Genomic DNA, 24,347 nt, shown 5'->3' on the forward strand with positions numbered 1-24,347 from the left:
GACTCCAGTACCCAGGATGGGACCTGATCTGGAAACAGGGTCATTGCCGAAGTATTGAGTTAAGATGAGGCCCACCTGGCATATTACTCTACCCTTATGAGAAGGGACTACAGGATGCTCAATATCTTATTCTAAGGGAAAAGCCAATCAAAATCACAATGAGACATCACCTTATCCCTTAAGTCTATTTCAAAAAGACTGAAAACAAGCGTCGTCAAGGCTGTGGAGTAACAGGAACCCTCATCCACTGTTGGTAGGAATACAATTTGGTAAAGTCTCTATGGAAAATGGTCCCTCAAAAATATGAACATGAAAAACTCATGTGATCCAGGAATGCCACTGCTAGGTATTTTCCCAAAGAATATGAAAACACTAGATTTATGCACACTTAAATTCATAGCAGCTTCAGGCACAACAGCAAGTCATGGAACCAACCTAAATGCCCGCCAGCAGACAAAGAAATTGCATAATATACACTCAATGGAATACTACTCAGCTATTTAAAAAATGACACAGGGTCTTTGGGAACAACATGGGTGGATCTTGAGGTGATTACGCCAAATGAAATAAGTCAGAAAGTGAACGACAGTGACTGGATGGTTTCACTCATTTGCAGGACATAAATAACCAAAGTAAACTGGCAAAACACAAAAATAATTCTTAGACTCTGCGAAAAATAAGGGGTAGCAGAGGGGATGGACAGGCATGGACCCCGGAGCCCTGGTGGAGGGTGAGTGAATCGTGTGCACCTATGGAGGGGTGAAGTTGCACTCCCCAAATCACAATTATGTAAACAACTGGCAAATGAATAAAATTTGAGAATAAAAGGAAATTAATGTACAATTCAAAAGAGGGGGAAATATGGACACAACAGACACAACACAACAGAAAGACAGTATGAAGGGGCAGGGAGAGAAGCCAAGGAATGCCAGAGGCTATGGCAGTGGGGAGAGAGGCCTCTAGGTGCTCAGGTGACCTGCATCGCCTACGCCCTGACTTCAGACCCCTAGCCTCCAGAGCTGTGACACACTGCATTTCTGAGTGTAAGTCACCGGCCTGTGCACTTTGTCACAAAGTAATACAGCCCCAACCGAGTTTCCTGCTGGTCTGGACAGAGCCATGTCCTGCAGACTCCCACTGCCCAGCCCCCACACCCGGCTACTTTCGCTCCTTAAATCCAGCTCATCCTCTCCGGTCAGCTCAGGGCCCACTGCCTCCAAGAACCCTCTTCTGAACTTCCCCTGAACTTCCCTGCATCAGCCCCACAGCTGAGTGCTTAATTGTTCTCTAATTACTCCCTCTGTGTATTGTTCTGTCTGCCTGGTTTGGGGAAGGAGGGAGGGACCCGGCTTTGACATTTGCTGTATCCCCCACAGCGTTGGCACAGAGGTGAGAACATATCAGCTGCTCAACAAATCTGTATTTTCTGGTTGAGCAGAGTAGCAAGGAGTGGGCCCCGATCTTGCGAGTCAGTGAATGGGGCCACCACAAGCCCAGGCCCTTTCCCCACGGCATAGCCCAGATGCAGCAGCTGATCCGAGGGTTAGATTCCAGAAAGGAGAAAGTACCCTGTAGGGTAAGTGAAAAAGTATCAGGCTTTTCCGCCCTCCTACCATTAGCATTGATGATGGATCATTGCATGCCTGACAGTGGACACCTGCAGTGGGGTGTGGGCATGCACAGGTGGGTACACCTGGGCTAAGACTGGCTTTTTTTTTTTGTGGGACCCTCGCCAGCAGCTGGGGAACAAACTGGCATTGCAGAGGCTGCGGGCAGCCTCGCAGCCCAGCGCTCAACCACTGTGCCACCAGGGGAGGCCCGAGCCTGGCTTTTAAGGGTGGCGTCAGGGGGACGCCAGCAGGGAAACCAGGAGAATGAGAAAGTGCAGCCAGAGACCCCAGAAAGAGTGAAGATTTGCCAGGGGCTGGGAGGCCTGCCAGCCTCCCAGCCCCCCCACCCCCGGGAACCCCTGCCTGCCATGTACCTGGTAAAAGCTCAATAAAAGCCTGAAAAGCCACTGAGGGGTCCAGGACTCTCCATTACCCATCTGCATAGCTTCATAGAGATCCTGCACTATGCCTTGCTGGCTCTGCATACCCCAAGCATGGTGTATGGACTGAAGTGAGCTGGTGAATGCATAGATCACCCAAACTGCTGGCAGGGGGAGGACTGGCAAGAAGACACAAGGAACCCCTAGAATCCCATCACCGAGTGATAGAGCTTGGGAGCCCTGGGGAAGGGTGAGTGAAGCACCAAAATTTTAGGGTTATGTAAACAACTGGCAAATGGCTGAAATAGGGTGGGGGGACTGTCGGGTAAGGAAAAATGTCAGGCTTTTCTGCCCTCCCGCCATCAGGATAGATGGTGGATCCTTGCGGTCCTGAATGCATGCCTGATGGCGGGCACCTGGAGTAGGGTGTGGGCATAGGTAGATGGGATTCACCTGGGCTAAGACTGGGCTTTTAAGGGCAGCGTCACGGGGACACCAGTAGAAGCCAAAAGAGAAGCTGAGAGAGAAGCAAAGAAGCAGAAGCAGAAGCAGAGATCACCAGAGAGCCCAGATAGAGTGAGGATTTGCTGGGGGCTGGGAGGCTGGCAGGCCTCCTGTGTGTGTACCGGGTAAATCCCAATAAAAGACCTGCAAAAACCACTGAGGACTCTGACTCCTCCTTTACCCAGTCTGCTGGATCATAGAAAACCTGCACGGTGGTATTCCTGGCCTTTACAAGGATCCTTATCACCTTGAGGGATGAACATGACTTTCCCAAAGTTTACCAGAAACAAGGTCCAAAGGGTGGAAGCTACCTGAGGCCCTGTGGTTTCTGTGGCAGCAAGACCAGCCCCACCCGGAGTGCTGGCCCTCCCCTCTGGGCACTGAGCTGCACCCCTGACAATGGGGGGCGCCAGCACAGGATGGGGAGTCACTGACCAGGGTCTCCCCATGCAGGCTGCCTTCTGGGAAGCAGTTTCCATTCTTTGAGTGGCCCCAGCCTCACCTGTGCACACAGGTGGGACGAGTTAATTTTTAAACTCTCACAACCCACAAGTTAGTGATTCTCTGGGTAACTGTTGTCCAAAGTACCTGCCACTGAACCAGAAGAGTCTAGACCCACCACACCCAGGAAGAGCCCACACCAGGGAGGTGCCAGATGTAACCTGGCAGTCAGGCTTAGGGATTTCATTCATAGTCACAGCAACTCGGCCTGTGATCACCAACTCTCAGTCTCTGGGGTTTGCTGGCCACCAGGCACTGTGCCTAGATGACCTAAGTCTTCAGTCCTCATCACAGTCATTAATGTCTGATCATTCCTGTTTACAAATGAGGAAACTAAGGCGCAGAGAGAACTAGCGACACAGAGTATGTCAGCATCTGGGATGTGTGCAAGGCTCTCTGGCTCCAACGCCTTTTTTATTAACCTTTAAGTCATAGCACCACAGAAATGGTCCTTTGCTCCTTCTAGACCTCACCTGTGGTGCAGATGCCCCAGGCAGCCTCACACAGCCCTCCACCCCCAGCCCCCCACAGGAATGGGCCAGGAGCAAAGGACCAAGAGCAGGGGCTGGGGCAGTCACCACCCTGAGGACTCCAGGCTCTGAAACGCCAGGATGCCCGTGTCAGGTGGAGTTTGCAGTGCAGGCGACAATTACTGAGCAACTTCTGTGTGCAGGACACTCAGCAGCACACCGAGGGTGCCCCACGGCTAGGAGACCTGCCGTCCTGAGAACATAACCCGAGCACTGAGCTGACGATGACCACCCCCCAGTGCAAACCAACCACCCTGGGCTCACAAAAGGGGCCAGGCCAGCCTGACGGGGGTCAGGGACAGCTTTACAGGAACAGGGCTGCAAGGGGACAGGATGGGGCCAGGAGAACACAAAAGAACCATTTATCCAGACTGGAGGTGCCCGAGGAGGCCAAGGGAGACAATTCCACCAGAAACTGCACCTCAGTTTCCTATCCGTAAATAAGGTTCATAATAGTATCTACCTTGGAGGGTTTTAATGAGAATTAAATTGACCCACGTGGAACCTTTAAAACAGTGCCTGACACCTGGCAAGATGGGGGGTGGGTGTGTGTGTCAGGTTGTGTGTGTGTCAGGTTGTGTGTGTCTGGTTGTGTATGGATTTAGACCTGGAACTTAAAGGATGAGAGTCCAATGAGTACACGGGGAAACGAGAGAAGGGCATGAACAGAGGACAGACTGGGGTGCAAAAACAGGTTAATGGGGTGAACCCACACACCAGGTAGAGCCAGGTGAAGTGGAGAAGGCAACAAGGCTGCAAGGAATGCCGGGAGTGGCTCTCTGGGCATCTCCATTCCACCAGCACGAGAGGGACACGGCCCAAGCTGTGTTAAGATTCATCCAGAAGCAACACAGTAACTGGCTGCAGGTGCCTCTGAGCCAGACGAGGGCGCCCCCAAGGAGGAGTGGGCAGGCCAGGAGGGGCGCAGGGCCTGAGGGGAGCAGCGGGGCTGGGGGGCTGGGCCTGGCAAGCCGGGGAGGAGCCAGCCGTCCCTCCTCGGTGACTAATGGCACACCATCCGTCCCGGCTGACATTAATGCTTCCCGCCATCCATCTCCCACTTGTTAAATTACCATTTTATGGCCAAAATCTCTTTCTCATAATTGATAAAAATCTCCTTTTGATGTTCGGCATTATTGGGGGGAAATGTTTTTTTTTTAGTCTTCATTTTGTTTTTAATATAAATGTATTTTTTATTGAGAGACGCTGGGAAGGCTGGATGAGGCCAAATCAGGAGGGGGTATGACCTCTTCCCTCACCCCCCAAACTCCCCGCACACAGCTTTTTGGACAGCGGCTCCTCCTGCGCCATCCCCAGAAGGCTCAGACAGTAGCCTTCCCGGCTATGTGCAGACAAGCCAGACGCCAGAACAAACAAAGGTGGTGCTGAAAGCCAAGAGGAGCAAATCTGAAGGCAGCCAGAGCCCTTAAGCCATCCTCGGCCTCAAGCCAGAGGGGCAACCTGCGGTTAGGAAGGGGCCAGCCCCAGCCAGGTCCAGCTAGTGTGCACGCACAGGGGCAGCACCGTTCCCAGCACAGAGGAGAGCACCGTATATGTGAGGAAATAAGAGGAGAGAGAAGTTGGGTCAGCTCTGCAAGGAACAGGTGTGAGGGTGTGGAAGCATGTGTCTGCTGGGAGCAGGAAGGCTCCTTGCTCAGGATGCTCCCCCCTCCCCCAATTCCAATCCAGGGCGTGTTCATCCTGCATACAATGCACTCCTGGCTCCACCACCGCAGGAGACTGAGTCCTGCTGCCGTCTTGCCAGTAAGGAGGACTGGATGGAGCCTGAACACCACACAGCCACCAACTCCTGCCCCTGGGCACCTGTGCCTCACCCCTGGCAGTACCCAGACCTCCCCCCACCCACCCTATATCCATATCAGGCCTGGGGGCCAAAGGTCAAAGGAGGTGCTACTGGTGGTGCTTGGGAAACCACAAAAGCTAAAACAGCCCAACTGGGCTTCCAGCAGCCCCCAGCCAAGGTGGGGGTTCCCAGGGTGGGGGTGGTGTTCATGAAGCCCAGGGACAGACTCCAAGGCAGACTGGGGGTGACTTCTAATGGGAGGGAAGGGACCACATGGTAGAACGCTGGGAACTAATCACTGGGGCAAAGAGAAAGGAGGATTCTTCTAGCAAAATAGTATCTGGGACAGAGAACCAGACGAGTTCTCAGAAAATGTGGTAAAGCCACGCACGCTCTAAGTGTTCCACGTCTGTTAACTCACTTAATCCCCACATCAAGGCTATGTGGCAGGTATTATTATCCCCATTCTACAGACCAGAAAACTGAGGGCAGAGAAGATAACCAACACGCTGAAGGGAACAGACCTAATAAACCAATGGGCAGTTTGGCTCCTGTCTACCTCAAAGGCTCAATTTGAAGCTCGTGTGAAAGCAGGATGGAGCGTGCAAATGAGCAGTCTCACAGCAGACCGAGCAGGGAACCACAGGAGTTGATTATATGTATTAACTTGGCAGGACACAATGCCCAGACATCTAGTCAAACATTATTCTAGATGTTTCTATAAGGGTGTTTTCAGATGAGATTTATATTCAATTCAGGGGACTGTGAGTAGATTGCCCACCACATGGGTGGGCCTCGTACAATCAGTTGAAGACCTGAACAAAACAAGACAGACCTCCCTAAGCAAGAGGGGATTCTGCCAGCAGGTAGCCTTTGGACTGGACCTACAACACTGGTTCTTCCTGAGTCTCCAGTTCTACTGCCCACACTGAAGGGTTCAGACTTCTCAGCCTCCATGACCACATAAGCCAGCTCCTTAAAACCAACCAATCAACTTCTATTCATTTTATACACACACATAAACACATTCTGGTTTTTTGTTGGTTCTGTTTTTCTGGAGAAAACTGTCTAATAGAAGAATGAAATCCAGCCCTGGTAGACGGTCACCACCCGGAGGAAGGGGTGTCCTGGGAGTGGGCCCTGTTCCTACTTCTCACAAAGTTCTCTGCACGGGAGCAGAGGTCCTAAGTATAGGTGTGCAGAAATAAGAGGGGTCATCCCAGAGTTCGCCATTCCCTATGCATACCCTCTACCCCTTCTCTAGCCCCAAAGCCCCCATGAATGTCCCTGCTCATCTCCACAGCTGCCCCCACTGATACTCCCACCACCAGGGACCCCTCACACAAGTCAGGCAATCTCCCGCCTCACCTCCCACCTTCCACTTTTGCTCCTGCTGGTCTTCGCACCACGAGAACCTTCTCTCTGCCACCCCCACCAAGCTGATAAACCACTGATACTCTTGAGGAAATCTTCATTATCTCTTTTCTTGACAAAAGCTGTCATCCCACCTGTACCTAGTCCAGTGGTCTACCAAGTGCACAGAACACCTGCAGCACATACCACTCATCCTGGGAACCATGAGGAGCTACAAAACAAGGTCAAGTATAAATCCCCACCCTGAGGCCTCCCCAGTGGTGCAGCAGGTTGAGCTCAGTGCTGTGAAGCTGTCTGCAGCCTCTGCAGCACAGGATAGATACCGGGCCGGCCAGGGAGCTGCCCACATGGCATCGCAGACCTCTCCTGACTCGCCCGCTGCTCCCCTCAGCAGTGCATTTTGGTCGTCTGCCTGTTCTGCTCCCTGCTCTGTCTCTGGTGAATCTTCTCACCCTCCCACGCCTCTAGCCTGTACCCCAGCTCTAATATAAAAATAAATAAATCTTTTTTTAAAAATAAATAAATCAATCCCCACCCTGTGGGAGCTTAGTGGTAAAAGACTGATAAACCATGTGTCGGAGAACACAGTCAGACCCCGACACTCAACACCGCACAAGTGCTGAGCCTAACAAAGGCATTTCTGTGCTCCACTCCAGCAGCTGACCTCATTTCCTTTGATTCTTCATAGAATTTCAGAGTTGCAAAGCCCTTATCTGATACAACTATATTCCAGAACAACAAACAAAATTGGTTCATTTCATAAACTCTATTGTAGTTAAGACTGGACTCATGTATATGCAGGGATTGTGTGTGTGTATGTGTGTGTGTGTGTGTGTCCATAACCAAAGATGACACTGGTGCAGCTGATAATTCTATCTTCTCTTCCCAACTCCCACCATCATTCTTATCCTCAAACTCTCCACCCAACTCAATCAAACCCCCCCCAACTCAAATGTGAGGTAAAAGATGATCTCATCTCCCATATGACTAGGAAATCCAGCTTCTAACCTTCTTTGCTCAAGTCCCTCTTCACCGTCTTCTTTCCCTCAGGCTCACACTATGAAAAGAACAGCCAAGACCCTTCACAATGTGGCCTCAGCCTCGACTTTGCAACCTCAGCTGCGCTATTCACCAACCTGAAGCCCATACTCTACTCAATAAGACTAATCCCCACCCACTCCCCACCCTTCACGCATTCCCACACCTTTGCTTAGGCCAACTCCTTAATCAGCTGTCCCGCCAACCTCCGCCTCCTCCACTCCAAGCATCTTTGAGAACCTGGGTCGATGCTTCAGGAGGCCTCCATCCCCCTGAATGTCTCCATTGTCTCTGTCTCTCTCTGCATGATGATCCCAAACCACAGGGGCCAGAATGAGCTACACCCACAACTTCTAGCATGTATGCCTTTTTTACTAAATACTAACTGCTTTGAAAGCAAGAAAGAGAAGGGATGAAAGAATGAAGGAAAAGGTATCAAACCACAGAGATGTTGAAGCCTCCAGGTGACTGAGGACCCCAAGCCTAGGTGGGAAGGTATAGGCCGGCAGCCAGTGTGAAGAACCCTGGCAGGTCCTCCAGCACAGAGCCAAGCGTCCATGAGGACCAGGTGGGCAACAAGCTCCTGGTTGAAGCCTGGTCTGCCCCACTCAGGTTGCAGAGTTGTTAGCCCCGGCTCCTTCCACAGCCTGGCCCATGAACATGAGTAGAAAGGACCTGGGCCCCATCCACTCACCAGGGCCCTCTTCTGCAGGAAAGGGCCCTGTCTTCAACACCCTTCCTGACGCTCAAGCTCAGGCGCCATCTTCTGGCCAAGGTTAGCACTGCACCTGCCCCACAGTACCAAGGGCAGACAGGGGACCAAGGCTGAGCCCAACCCCAACCCCCTCAAGAACCAGGTCACTTTTGCAGCAGCAGGAATGACTCCAGCTCCTAGAGGTGAGTTTCTTTTTGCTTCCCAGAACCTGTCCTTCAGGTTCTCTGTGAGACACAGAGAGACAGGGAAGAGGAAGGGGAGAGACCGGCTTGATTTCCATGGGTTTCTATCAAACTGAAGCTCTCTTATGCAGAGGACAAAGCAGTGGCCTGGGAATAAGGTCTGAGGCCCTTACTGGCTGCTGCACAGGTGCCCTTCCCTTAGCCAAGTGGTCCCCTGCCCCCACATAAGCTAATCACTATGCCAGCATGGTATGCCTTGGCCTGCCCTCACCTCCACAGTGATGGGCACCAGATGCTGTTCAGGGATTTGGATTGATCCAGAACCAAAAGTAAAGCATGGGGGCCAGAGACTGCAACCTTGACCCCCTCCCCACTCCCCTACCCCTGCCATACTGAGACAGAGCTCCTCGGGCCAGCCCCATCTGCCTGGGCACAGACCTTCATGACCCTCCACGGCCTCTGCTGATGGGAGGCGTCCTGAAGCACAGACGTGACCCACCAGCCAGGCTGGCACACACCCACCCCTCCAGCCAGTGCCCCCTCCAGCAGGGGCAGCTCTTCAGTCTGAGCTCAGCGCCCACCCGAGCACTTGCACCCAGAAAGATGGCGCTGCATGACAGGCTCGGTCTCACGCCACAACTAGGAGTGAAATGGGCCTCTCCACTGAGGGTCCTGGGGCTGGTGTGGAGCCAGGATGAGTGGGGCCTGATCAGGCATCTTCCTGGGGGAGGAGAGAGCAGCACCCCAAGATGTGTCATGGGAGGAGCTGAAGGAGGGGGGAAGAGCAAAGTGAGTGACTTCCCTCCACCCTCACACCCTCACCCCCACCCACCCTGCCTCCCACACAGCCCCTTTCCCCTCCCTCCACCCACAGACTGAGAAAGTGTGTCACCGGGGAACAAATGCCATCTCCCAGGAGGCAGGCGGAGGAGGGAGGAGAGGGCAGACTTGATCGTGTGCCTGTGCGGGGCCCTGGGTAAGAAAGCAGAGTTTCTGCGCTTCCCAGCCTCGGGGGCGCCCCCTCAGAGCCATGACCTTGACATTGGCCTCCCTTTCTGGGGTGGGATGAGCACTCAGACCATGCAGCAGGAGTTACAGTGACCACACTCAGGGTCGCCTGGCCAGGAGGACCTACAGAAACGGCCCTGAAGACACAGGTGCTGTCTTCCAAGCACCCTTTGGCCAGCTGGGTGAACCCGCGCTGACGTTTCATCTTGCTCCACCCTGGCTTAGAGGGAGCCACTGACCTGCTCTGGCCTCACCCCTCCAGCTCTCCAAGGGTTAATCTGCTGCCTTCGCTCCCTGGCAGCCACCCCCACTGAGCTGCCATGTGCCAGCAATGATGTACTTCACACTGTTATTACAGTGATTTATTTAGTTTTAATTTGGGGGTGAATCTCGTGCTGTAGGAAGCAGGAGGCCAATACTCTTGGCAAGAAGCAAAGCCACACGCAGGCCGGCACAGTGCCAACCCCGTCTCCTCGACCTGGGGTGCCCGCGTGCTAGTCCTGAGGCCCAACCTACCCCACACCCCCACCTGTGGCCTGCCCGACGCCAGCCCCCGGCCAGCCTTCTCCTTCCCTCACCCTCCCCACTTTGCAGGAGACGTTCCTCGGGCAGGGAGTCCACAGAGGTTTCTGTGCTGGGTTCCTGGGTGATCCGGGTACCTCAAAGAGCTGGTCCAGGAGGCCCTTGCAGGCCAGGCTATCACTGAGTGGAGGGACAGATTTGGCCGGAGGTGAGCACCTGGTACCAGCTCTCCATGACGGGGCCGACAGCCAGCACCAGCTCCACGCACATCAGCGAAATGGAACACTGGTTGTCACGAAACCTCCCTCCAGAGCAGCCTGTGGAAGCTGTCCCTTGCTCCGCCACTGGCTCATTAAACAAACACTGGAAACCTACTATATACCAGAAACTTCTGGGGCAGTACCTATAGGGAAGGGAACAGCAAGTTCTTCACCCCCAAGGTTTTAGGACTTGCAGGAAAACTGCCTGGGCACACTAACCAAGCCACACGACACACCAGTGGAAGGAGCAAAGTTATACAGAGGGCCAGAGAGGACCCCGCAGAAGAGCTGGGACCTGAAATGACACCAGCATCTAGCAGTGCCTGGCGTTTGGAGACAGATGGTTGAAGAGATGGACACACGAGCTAGAAACACCAGAAGTCACCTGAGAGAGAGGGGAGTAAAAGTATCCCAAACAGAGGGAAGACCATGACTAGGCGCTTAGGGTTAAGAGCCACAGGGAACCTGGCCCAGAGAGAGTGGGGTCCAGGCAGTGAGAGCTAATATTTGTTGATTTGCTCCAGGAGGTACTGGAGTTAGCACCAAGCACTCTAAGTTCATTACTCTTCTCATATCAAAATGACCCCATTTGACACATAAGTGAAGTGAGGAGCCAAGGGGATAAATAATCTGTGCAAGCCCCCAGCTCCAGGGCCCAACTCTAGGCCACTCTGGTCCACATTAGTCACAAAATGGAAGGGTTGAAGGTAGGTGGGGTGGACCCTGGAAGCACTGCTAAGGAACTGTTTTAAGGGCAATTGGAGACATCAAAGGTTGTAAACCGATCTCAGGAAAGGCATTAGCTGATCTAGGCTTACCTGTAAGACTGTTTTGCTCAGAAATACTCAAGAAGACATAAAGGATTCTCTTCCTAAGGGGAGAATGTCAAATACAGTGCCAGGTGAGGGGGAAGAATTTTTTTTGCAATGATCTCTAAGATGCCCTCAAATTTTCCATACTGTCTGTAAGGTTGGGTCTGCCCCACAGCTCAGCCACCTATAGATGGCTCTCAACTCCTCCTCGTCCCCAGAAGTAAGATGGCAAAAGGAGGCTAGCAAGGGTCTACGGTCCTGGGCCCTGTTTGGGTTCCACACAGCCTACAGGTTACTGCTCAGTGCTCAGGGCTGTAAACAGAAGGACCCTGAGCCTCCTTCTTGCTGCCCCAGAGGTTGAACTGAATCCGAAAAGGGCGGTCTGGGGAGGGAGCATGGCCAGCAGATGAGAAAAGCAGCAGAGGCTGGATGACTGCCTGCCCAGAGATGTTCCATTAAAAGCCAAAGCATTGTGGGCCTCCCGGGTGGCACAGGAGGTTGAGCGCAGCGCTGTAAAGCTGTCCGCAGCCTCTGCAGTGTGGGTTCGATTCCCAGCCAGCCAGGGAGTCTACCCTACCCACACGGAGCGGCAGACCTCTCCTGTCTCACCCGCTGTTCCCCTCAGCAGTGTTTTCGGTCCATCTGCCTTTTCTGCTCCCTGCTCTGTCTCTGGTGAATCCTCTCACCCTCCCACATCTCTGGCCTGTACCCCAGCTCTTGTATAAATAAATAAATAAATAAATAGCCAATGCATTGAACCGCTTGGCGAGTTTATGGATGGCACCCTGGACAGCACCCTGGAATTACTTAAGTGTCCTTGGACATATCTGACCATCCCCAATCTGCAAAATGGGGTTAGCAATAGTACCTGCCTCGTGTGTGGTTTGAAGCCAGGTAACACAGGGGACAGCACAGCTGTTGGGTACAGTGGACAATCAATAATTGATAGATATCACCAGGTGGGGCCATATGAATATCAGGTTGCAGGTCAAAAACAATCGAATATCAGCAGCTTCATATGGTTCAACTAATATTTTTTACCGAGGGCCAAGGAGGTTCCCTCTAACCTCTGTGGTTTCCACAATAAAATGGCTCTTAGGTGGGGCTCCTGGCCAGGGCAGGATCTTGATGCCTGGGGCCAGGCCGCAGGAACTCTGCCAGGGCTTTTCGGAAAGTACCACCCTGGGGCCCATCCGTCCCAGCACGAGCAGGTACCTCTTTGCCCAGGTCCTCACGGATGACCTGGCGGATCTCTTGCATGCTGCTCTGCGGGGCCTGGCTGTGCAGCACCTTCAGTGTGCTGGTGTACTCCTCCGGCAGCAGGTAGTCCAGAGCTGCCAGGTGCTGGCCCACCTTGATGAAGGTGCCCCGGTTGGCACAGCACAGCTCACAGAGACGCCTGGCGGAGCGCAGGTGCACCTGCAGGGAGACGGGAGCCGAGAGACGTGAGTGTACATGTCTGCTGGGCTCTAGTCCCTTTCCTGCCCCTCTGCTAAACACACTGATGTGCTCCCAGTGTGCACGCCCACACGCACACGCAAACACACCTGCATGCATGTATAAGCCTGCATTCCCCTTCTCCCTCAGTGTTCCTCAGCCTCGGGACACAGAATAGTTGAGTCCAGCGCTTACTGAGGTCAGCCTTCTTACGTGGCCTGACGCTTTGTTCTCCTTCTTTCCGTCAAACCTGGTCCAGGTGCTACTCCCTCAAACAAGCATTCAAGGCTTTTAGCAAGACCAACCTGCTACTGATTTACTCAAGGGCACAATGAGTTTATGGATGTACTGCTCCCTCCTCCCACATCTACTACTACTACCTGCATTGTATAAAACATGGTCAGGTGTAGTATTTCCTCTCATCCTTACAGCAATCAGAGAGGTAGGTATTGGTATTTTTAAGGGTAAGAAATGTAGCTGTTTTGGGGGCCTCCCTAGTGGCACAAGGGGTTAAGCACAGCACTATGGAGCAGTCCACAGCCTCTGCAGCACGAGTTCGATCCCCGGGCAGGGAGCAACCCACATGGCATAACAGACCTCTCCTGTCTCGTTCTCTGCTCCCCTCAGCAGTGTGTTTCAGTCTGCCTGTTCTGCTCCCCACTCTGTCTCTGGTGAATCCTCTCAACCCCTGCACCTCTGGCCTGTACCCCAGCTCTTGTATGCATAAATAAATAAATCTTTAAAAAAAATAGAAATGGAGCTGTTTTACATTTACTTATAAAGGCAGTAAATGTCACAAGAAGGTCTAGAAACACCCCAACCCTTAGTAAACTTGGCAAACTTTAGCAGAGGTCTCCAGTTAGTTGAGGAAATTCTTTTCTGAGATGGTGCCAGACCCTCGGAGTAGGCAGATGGGCAGGTTGTCTAGGACAGGGCAGCATTAACTTACACCCGATGCCCACCTGTCCTTCCAGAGCTTGGAGCTGGCCCCACAGCTCCTGCTGTGCACCCCCAGCCACCACCCAGGCTCAGCCTAAGCTCTTGGAACTCTGAGGGTGATGCCTTCCTGGAGCTACAGCCTCTGCAGCAGAATGGGACCCTGCACACAGAGAGGACAAGGGAGCCAGTGCCCTGGGAGAACCTGGGCCCACGGCCACCCACAAAGGCAAACGAGAGCGTGCGCCCCTCTGACGGAGTACCCTGAAGTGGGACAGTTAAGAGCGCTGACATACCAGAGGCAATAAACCAAGCAAGGGGTTAAATAATAGCTTGCAACAAAGATGGAAGGAATGTTCAAGATCCTATATAATCAGTTGCCAAGTGAACCAATCAGAAAATCATTCCTTTAGAAAGTAAGAAAACACTGCAGGCTGAACGCCCATATTCCAGCAGCCCAGGGAGCCCACCTGCCCCCTCCCCACTCCCACAACAGAGTGGACACCCAGACTCCAGGCTCCAGCAGGCCTTCCTGAATCCCTCAAGGGTCTGCCCTTCTGCTCTGCTCTACCCCTTGGGGGGCCTCCAACCCCCAGGCAGTGCCCTCTGGCCTTGACATAGGCACCTGGAGAGCTGGGCCAAGGGATCTCTTTTTCTCTAACAGGAAGGAGCTGGGAGAAGGAAATTATTGATGATTCTAAGAATTGAGGAGCACATGCCCCTAATGAATCAGAGTTGTGGGGGAGGGGTGGATTCTCTTTCCAAAGAATGTGGAACTAGGGACAGGGCTGGCTCACATCACACAGAGGCCGGTCGGTGCTGTGGGTGACCAGAGCCACACTTGAGCTGTGGTTCAGAGGGGGACAAAGAAGGCAGACATGGCCGAACATGGAGCTGGGCATTCCTCGCTATACAAGGCTCCACGCTGTTATGAACAGCTTTTTTTGAAAAAAAAGATTTATTTATTTATGCATATAAGAGCTGGGGTACAGGCCAGAGGGGTAAGGGGTGAGAGGATTCTGTTCTGGGGAGAAGAACAGGCAGGTTGACTGAAATACACTGCTGAGGGGAGCAGCGGATGAGACAGAAGAGGTCTGCTGAGCCATGTGGGTAGCTCCCTGGATGGCCAGGGATCAAATTTGTGCTCGAGACTAGACTTTGTCAACAGGGGCCGTGCAGGGAGCCACAGCAGAAGCAAGGGGTGTCCCTTACTGGTCCCAGGGTGTTTTCAGCACAGAAGTCAGTGGGACAGTGGCTTGGGGTGCCTATTTGCATGGTCCTCTCAGATTACACATGCCCTCACTTTCCCCCCACTCCCCAGGCTGGCCACTCCAGGGAACCAACTCAGGCCCACACTCTGCAGCACTGGTTCTGACCACCCAATAGGCCACTCCTCCACTTGAGCCCTGGCCACCCCTCCCAAGAATGTCTCTGACCCGACAGTCTACTCGGGCACACCCCCTGCTCATGGCTAGCGCAGCATGTGTCCAGCAGCGGGAGGCCCTCAGGGGAGTGCATAATTCTGTCCTTGTTCATGACCCCTCAGTTCTAGAAGCAGCAGCCGCTCATCTGAGTGCAACTTCTCTACCCTTAGAATGTTCTTTATTCCTTTCAGGAGTTAACTACTTTTTACTAGCTTAAATTAAGTTCCCCCCTTCAAATTATAGGTGTGGTCCACAGAATGGCTTCTGAAACTGAATTTGAATAGATTAAGATGAAAAAAAGGAGGGCATTTCAGATGGAGAGAACATAACAATATGCACTTGTGTCCACGTGCACTTGCTGACAAAGACCAAAGACTGCCCTTTCTTCAGACCCATTAACATCCATGCTGTCTGCCACTAGCAGTTCCGAACCACTCTGCCAAGCCCTGACAGCAGGGAGCAGAGCCAGGGCTGGGCTCCCATCCCAGTGAGTAGGGGTCAGTCCCTTGGCACAAAGTGATGGTCACCTTCAGGACATTGGACAATGTAGGAAGCTCTCAGGGAGCTGGTGTACCCCCAACTCAGTTAGGTTAGGTAGCCCATCAGCCACTGGGGACAGAGACCACGTGTGTCCCCTGTACGCTCTGTATACCCCAGGACAGGCCACACATGTGCCATAAATGTAGATTGATGATGACTGTAGGTCTAATGCACACAAAACCATCACCCATGAAACTGAGTCAGCATCTACTGCAAATGGCGCCCACACTTCAGCTGAAGGAGCCCCAAAGTCACCTTTAACTAGCTTCTATTAAAACACACACACACTTACTCACAAGGTGAGGAACACAGTCACACACCAAAAAATTAAAATGTTCTTTTAAAGCCAAAAGAAACAAATGCTGAATAACAGAGCAGGCATGCTGATTTCAAGGTCCCCTTCCAGCTCCAGCTGTAGTGTCCTTTGTGATCAGAAGGCAAGTCCCCCTCAGAGTTCCAGAAACTACTGGCTTAGTGCAAACTCCCTCTATCAGCCTTCTCTTGCTTAGTCAGGAACCATCAGGGCCAAGTCTGCCAAGTCTAGCAGGGAATCTCAACTCTCTGCTACCCAGGATCCTTTCCCCTGATCATGCAGTGGGCATGATGAAAGGCAAAGCTTCTCGGATATCCTGATTCATTCCTTTGAATCCCATCCATTCCCCTTCTTTCAGCACCTACACAGCACCAGCACCAGAAGGGACATGCAGACATGTGTGCTGTCCAATAGAACCTCCCATTGTCATGAAACTGCTCTCCATCTGCACCATCCATAACAGTGGCATTAGTCACAGGCCTGGAAGTGGCCACTGGACACTCAAAATGTGGCTAGTGTGACTGAAGAGTTGAGGTTTCATTTTATTTAATTATAAATAATTTAAGTTTAAATGGCCATATGTGGCTATTGGTCACCAGCTTCGACAGCTCAGAGCTCTAAGTTAGTAACATCTATAATAAATAAATGTTTATTTAGTGCCCTGTTTGAGTGTGACTCCTGGCCTACAGTAAACATGCAGATAAAGTGATGGTGGTTATTATTAAGGCCGTCCCACATCTCTGTAAAATAGATCTTAATGTGTCCTTCAAGGTGAGAAAGGAATCTCAGAAAGGCTCACTGTCACTCCTACAGTCCTAGAGACTATAAACAGTGAGACACTGGTGTGTCCACTCACGGGCCAGGGAGCAGGCATTAACTGACCTTCTCTTTGTACAAGCATCACCAGACTGCAAAGAGGAGCAGCTGAGGCCCTCATGAGAGAAGCTGCATTGCAGCTGAGAGGTAGACGTGGCCCATGAAACCAGAATCACCAGTGGCAGACAGTAAAGGTGTGTCACGTGCTGCAGAAGCTGCCAGGCTGGGCTCCAGGCTGGCCATGGAGGTTGTATCAAGCATACACAGTTTAAAAGGCCAATCAGCACAAGCTGCGCCTAGTCTTGGAATAAAAGAGGGTGTCACATAACATAATGGTTAATAGCACTGGCTTTGGTATCCGAAAGACTTGGGTTCAAATCCTACCCTATTACTTGTTATATAACCTTGGACAAGGTCATTAACTTTGGAGCCTCAGTTTCCTCATCATTGAAATAAGAATGAAAATATATTTGTCTCTGTGATGACCAGATGAAGTGATGCATTAAAAAGAGCATGGCACAGGGTCCAGGACACATTCAGTGCTCAATAAATGAATGAAAAGAGTCTGGAGGCATGGAGAGAGAAGGATCGAGATTTAATCTTCAAAGAAAAATTTTAAAAAAACACACACACAGGGCCATCCACTCCCTAAACCTTGTTCAGTCCAACAAGTCTGGACTACAATCTATATACAAAGACAATAGCCAATTTCATGTTTGTAGTCTAAATTGCAAAGCATTCATGCATCAGAAAAGCTAAGAACGATAAAGCATTATCCTAAATACACTGATTTGGGGTTTGCTTCCCCCCCAAATCTCCCTACTTCCACACCTACCCTAACACTACCCATTTGCTCCCCAGAACTGAGTCCTGCCCTTACCTAGCACCTGGTTTCACCGGCTGGCGTGTGGGTGTCACCACAGCGTGTCCTCACTATAGAGCCCCCCATACCCACTTCCATCCCTGCCAAAAGATGGCAGGAACAGCTGGCACGGACTCCTGCATCCTCCAACTCTGCTTTCACTCCCAATTCAATAACTTGCCTTATGATTATCTCATTACCAATAACCTTGCTGTAATGAGTTTTAATCTGCTTCATATTAATTAAAAGCATTGTCGTTAGCCAGTGGTTTGGGGATGGGGAGGGGACAGTGAACAGCTAAAAAGATCAACTCAGTGCTGATTAGTTATTGATTGGGAAGGAAGGAGCAAAGGCCCAAGGAGGGCAATTCTGTGCTCATATCTAAATCCCGAGAAAAGAGGCCTCGACCCCCAAACTTGGCAGAAAGTTCCAAAGTCAGGCTGAAACAACGGGGCTTCCCATCACAAGTAGACAGTATCTCCAGTGGGGCTGAGGAGTGTGTGTGAGACAGAAAGAAAGACAGTCAGCCTGATACACAGACATTCACAACACACACACAGGAAGAGAGACAGTGAAAATGAAGGCAACAAAGATTCTGGTTGATTTTTCTGATCAGAAGCTCAAGGCCCAGAGGAAATGGGCTGAAATGTTGACAATGACCTCCCTGGTCTGTCAGATTATAAGAGTATTTTTTTTCTTTGTAGATTCTTCTGTGTTTTTCAAATTTCTTAAAACTAATAAAGGTTATGTCAATAGTGAGGAAGAATTCTTTTTTCATCATGCCTTCTTCAGCCTCTTCTGGAAATAGCAAAGTGGAGCTGGTTTTCTTTTTCAGTTTTAAATGTATAAGATGCTGCCAGGTGACTGGACCGGTTTTGGTACAGAGAGGAATCCACATCTCCCCTAGTTGGGCAGGGCGTGCTTTTCATCATGAAAATGGAATTGTGCCTCCCCCTGCACCCCTAAGGAATCAGGCCAAGACTGTCTCCAAGGCCCCCTTTCAACTGTCACCCTTGCTTTAAGTTGTCATTTGGGCAACAAAGGAAAACTCATCATGTTTGCAGGAAGGAAGTTGCAGCTGAAGGAAGTTGACCACAAATTCAATGGCACTCCACAGCAGTGTCCTGTCTGTCCTCTGACCATCTTGACCCTGGTTAATGTCAGACTCTTAGTCTCTATTCTAACATCACCACTCAGAAGCTGGTGACCTTGGGCAAGTTATATAACCTCTGACGACTTCAGTCTTCTCATCTATAAAAGGCAGACAATAACAGAACACGCCTCACCAGGCTGCAGTGAAGGTGAAATGGGGCAGGTACTCCAGGGATCCCACTTAGCCAGAGCTGGCATTTCTGTGCTGTCATAAGAGTAGCTAGAATTTATCTTACAGGTATGATAAGACACACAGACATGGAAATCACTGTCCTAAAGGAAGGAATCTTTACTCACAGTTTGGTGTACAAGGTAGGACCATACAGGGAAGCACCAGGGTTGGCCAGATGGAAAAAAGGCAACAAAGGGGAAATATAGGCAAGAGCTTTTATTGTGGATTTCAAGGGAAAGTATGGCCAGGATAGAATAAGCAGGTTTAGGACTGGCTAGTTTGAATAATTTCAGTGGGCTTTGGGGTATAAGGGATGCTCTGTGGTTTAGAACCTGGCTCTGGGGTAAGTAAGGCAGGTGGCTCAAAATGAGAGGAAGAACAAATATCTGCAGAAACAATGGTTGGAATTTTTTTCCAATTTGATCTTTTTTAAAAACTATGAATCAATAGATCCAAGAATCTCAAGCTCCAAACACAAGAAACAAGAAAGCTACATAGTGAAATTGTTGAAAATTAGTAAAAAGGAAACTTTAAAAGCATCCAGAGAAAAAGACACACTTTGGACAGAGGAACAAAGATAAGAATGACAACAAATTTCTCATTGACAAAATGAGCAGAAACAAATACAACCACATATCTGATGTTGTAAAGCACTGAAGAAAAAAAAAAAACCACCAGAATTATATACCCAGTTATATGACTTTCCAAAAACAAAGCTAAAATGAGAGCTCTCATACATTTAAAAGCTGATAGAAGTCATCCCCTATACCATGACTACTACAATAAATCTTAAAGGATATCTTCAGGCGCAGGTAAAAGGATACCAGATGGGAATATGAATCTACATGAAGACAGAAGAGATCAGAAATATTACCTTCAGAGGTAGATACACACATTTTTTTCTTATATTCTGTATCTCCTTAAAAGATAAGTGACTGCTTAAACAAAACTAATGTAAGGTAGATTTTATAACATATGTAAGAACAAAACTGCATCAATTGCATAGAGCCTGGAAGAAAAAATGCAAGTGTACTATGACAAGATTTTTATACTCTGTGAAGTGGTAGCTTGTCATTTGAATATAGACCATGACAAGTTAAAGACATATATAAACTAAAGCAATCACTAAAAATAACAAAGAAAATTATAGCTCATAAGTCCACAAGGTAGAAAAAAATTGAACCATAAGACAATATTCAATCCAAAAGGAGGCATGAGAGGAAACAAGGAATGATGATGTTGAGCATCTTTTCATGCTTATCCCTGTACCTTCTTTAGTAAAATGTCTGTCCATTTTCAGTGGGTTGTTTGTTTTCTCATTACTGAGTTGTGGGAGCTTTTTGAATGGCCTCTGCACAGGTACTTTCTCATATTTATGACTCGCAAATATTTTCTCCCACTCTGGGGCTTATCTTACCTTTCCTATAACATCTTCCCCAAAAAGTCTAATTTTGATGAAGTAAAATTTACCACTTCAATGGATCGTGCTTAAGAAGTTTTGCCTAACCCAAATCACAACTATTTTCTCCTATGTTTTCTTCTAGACATTTTATAGTTTAAGGTTTTACATTTGGATGTGTGATCCACTTGGAATCAATTTTTAGCCATGTTATGAGCTATGTGTGGGTCCAAGTTCAATTGATCGCATGAATAACGAAGTGTCCCAGCACTGCTTCTTTTTTTCTTTTCTAGGATTTATCTATTTATGCATACAAGAGCTGGGGCACGGGCCAGAGGTGTAGAGGGTGAGAGGATTCAACAGAGACAGAGCAGGTTACGGAATAGGCAGACTGAAATACACTGCTGAGGGGAGCAGCCGGCAAGTCAGGAGAGGTCTGCTGTACCATGTGGGTCACCTCCCTGGTCAGGGATTGAACGCGTGCTGCAGTGGCTGCAGATAGCTTCACAGGGCTGCCTCCTAACCCCTTGTGCCACCAGAGAGGCCCCAGCACTGCTTCTTGAAAGGACAAACCTTTCAATGCTGACTTGCTGTTGTACCATTGTTAAAAATTAACTTCCCATATATGTGTGGGCCTATTTCTGGACTCTAATCTGTTCCATAGATCAGTTTAAATATCATGGTAACACCAATATCACACTGTCTTGATTACTATAGTTTTATGAGCTTGGGATCAGATATTAGTCCTACAACTCTGTTCATCTTTCCCAGTATTATTTTCTGGGCCCTCTGCATGAATTTTAGAATGAGCTTGTCAATTTCTACAAAAAAAGCCCGCTGGGATTTTGATTGGAATTGCCATAAATCTGTACATGTATTTGGAGAGAACAGATATCGTAACAAGATTGAGCCTTCCCACATGATATCATTCTCCATTTATTAGTTCTTTAATCCCATCAGCAATGTTTTGACTCAGATATATCACTTTAGAAGTCTCTCCTACGGAAGAAATCCAAGACATGGGAAAAGACCAGTGTATAAAAATTATTCAGCACAGCCTTAACTATAACAGCAAAACATACATGGAGATGCATCCACAAAGTGGAAAAAAGGAAATTAAAAAATAATCCAGCAGTCAAATGGAGGAGTAGTCAGTAGCTGTTTAAGTGGCAACACGGGAAAAATGCTAAGGATAACAAGTTAGACAAGAGAAACAGTTCATTATATTGATAGAACACTGGATATAATAGGAAAGAGTTAAAAGAGAATATATCAAAATCATAATGAGTTTGAATTGGGGGAATTACAGGTAATTTCCTCTTGAATCTCTACAATTTCTATAATATAGGTATTGCTTTAGTAAGATATGCTTTTTATTATTCAAATTGAGATATAATTCATATACCATAAAATTCACATTTAAAGTATACAGAGGTTTTTACTATATTCAATAAGTAGTGCAACCATTATCATGATCTAATTCCAGAAAATATAAATCAGGTTTTATTTTTTTAAATCAATTCCATTATTTTAGTTTAAATTCCACAATTCAAAGAGAAGTTAATAATCATGAAGAAAAGTATATGAACATATATAAAATTTCCACCTTGAATCTTTGAAATAAAAGGTTCCTGTCTCCATTCAATTTATCAACACTCATTACTGGGTGATAAAGATTGTGGATGCCCACGTGTCTGACTTTCCAATCATCTTATGTTTCGATAGCACCCGAGCTCAGTTAATAATTTCCTATCAAAATGAGCATCAAATTTAAGTTGCCAGATGACTTGTCAGTACAATAGGACCCTGATTTATCACTTTCACAAACTCTTCTCCATAATCATTAGTTTCTATTTGAATTGTGGCTTCACTCTGCCAGTACAAGATATAAGCAGACAGAAAACAAAATCGTGTTCATCCCACACTTGGGAGTCACAGTCCCCAGTAGCAAGTGCAGCACCCATAGGTGCATGAAGCCTTCCACAAGCACTGTCCCTCCTGATCCTGGGAAATGCCCTTGAGGGGGTACTATCATTCTCCCCATCGCACAGAGGTAGGAATTAAGGTGCAAAAGCATTAGGGGCCTTGCCAGGAGCACTTAGCCAATAAGCAGTAGATCCAAGGTTTGAGTCGCTGTCTTCTGACTCCAATACCCACCTCCTTCTACAGACTCTGCTGCCCCCTCCAACATGCTGTCATCAATTAGAAGAAAAAACCCAGGGGTCAGGCCCTCAGTGTCACCCTCCCCCCGTGCTCACAACCCTCTACTCCCACCCACGCCCCTGAACCCCAACTACTCCCCACCACCTGGCTGCATCTGAGCTCCAGGAGTTGTTCCAGCAAGCCCACTCATGTCACCAAGATTAGAAGCAAATTCACAAGTGCTCGGGGGCCTGGAAAGCACCAGTCCCATATACAAGTTGAGATCAGGAAGCTGTGGGGAGAAGGAAGGGAGGGAGGCCCAGGAAGCGGGAGCAGGAAGGGGCAGGACACTGGCCACAGTAGGGAAAGAAAATCTCCACTGTCCTCACTATAAAATTTAGATCCCTACTAGGGGTGGCCAGGCCCTCCATGGTGCAATTCAGGCACTCTCCCACCCTACCTTCCATTCCCCGGCACAGTGGTCAGTGCTGAGCCCTTCCCTGGCCCTCGCCTGGGCACAGGAAGCTCCACAATCTCACCATTCTGCTTTTCTCCCTTACCAAGCTCCTCTCCAGCCTGAACCCAGGCCTCCTTCTCTCACCACTCCTATCCCAGCCTGGGCCATTCTCACTGTTCTCACAGATGATGCTACCACCTCCCTCCACACCCCAGGGTCCAGAACAGTCAGGAGCTCCATGCCCACGTGGCTCTCAATCCATGTGCCTGAGCTCCTGCCCAAGCTGCCGCTCTGCAGTTATGGTCACACCCTGCCCAGGGCCCAGACCATGGAAAGCGGGGGAGCAGCTCTGGACATGGCCAGCTGCAAGCAAACTAAACTGTCCTAAGTGAGAGGCCCAGACAACAGAGCTTCCAAATGCCAGGGACAATGGTGTGACCTCCCTCCAAAGGGAACAGCCTCCTTCCCACAGCTCTGCCCTTCCTTCTCAGCAGGGGACAGGCAGGCAGACCCAAAGGTCTCCATCTGAGGACCTGGAGAGGCAGTCAGGACTAGAACCACAGGCAACTCGCTCACACACCTATCGCCACAAGGCACCCCACCAGGGTCACATCCTTTCCCTATACACTGGAAGCGGGGCCCCAGCACTGCTTCTCTGGGGATGTGAGCACCCTACCTAGAGCCAAGGTCTAATAGTGCAGGGGAAGACATGCTGCAGGCATCACATCAGCCCAGGCCAAAGCTCCAGAATGATCAAGGACTCCTCCTGGTTCTCAGCCTCCGGGATCCCCCTCAAGGTCACCAGCGGAACCACTGCTGAGGCCACTTTGGCTGGGCTAAAGCACAGCTTTGGGTTCAAGGCTCTGCCTGGCCCCTACTTTGTAACGGCTGGACATTAACACTCCTGCAAACTAGGTCAGTGGTGGATAGACACTCACTGGCTTAGGGGAGCAGCGGTGGTGTGAGGGGAGAGGCTAAGCAATGTTCTGTCAGAAGAGAGAAGAGGCCAAAAGGGCCACCCTGGCCCCATGTGGCAGCTGGTTGCCTGGGTACCACATCAGGCCTCCAGGGCCGTGTCACATGCCCCAAACCAAAAGGAACTTCATAGAATGTGAAGTAGGACAACAAAAGCCCCCAGAACCACAGGCATTTACAGACCCAACACCACCTCACATGTGGTTCTTAGTCCAGTGGGAACTTCAGCCCCAAATTACAAATTCCAGGAATGCTTCAAATCTGGAGGATCAGAGCACTGAAAGCAGAGAAGAGTAGCAGGTGTCTGAGGTGCAACTCTGAGGGGGTAACTGTGGGAAGGTTTTGTGTCCTTAACCAGCAAGAATCTAGAAGGACAATGTAACATTTTAATTAAGTTACAAATATTTATTAAGTACTTACTATGCGTTAGGCCCTAATCTAAACACTTTATATGCACATTATCTCATTTAATTCCCTAACCA

General features: G+C 49.7%; 1 protein-coding gene across 1 annotated transcript in view; it reads right to left on the reverse strand.

The window, feature by feature from the left end:
- The window catches only part of ADCK1 (aarF domain containing kinase 1), a gene marked incomplete at both ends in the record, with an annotated part of 92,610 nt that overhangs the window by 50,724 nt on the left and 17,539 nt on the right, over positions 1 to 24,347 (reverse strand). Inside the window, one exon of the mRNA XM_084240587.1 lies at positions 12,456 to 12,659. Coding sequence (XP_084096713.1) covers positions 12,456 to 12,659 — 204 coding nt within the window. The remainder of the gene's footprint in view (positions 1 to 12,455; positions 12,660 to 24,347) is intronic.

Source organism: Talpa europaea, assembly GCF_964194135.1.
Source record: "Talpa europaea genome assembly, chromosome: 8".
NCBI classification, from domain to species: Eukaryota; Metazoa; Chordata; class Mammalia; order Eulipotyphla; family Talpidae; genus Talpa; species Talpa europaea.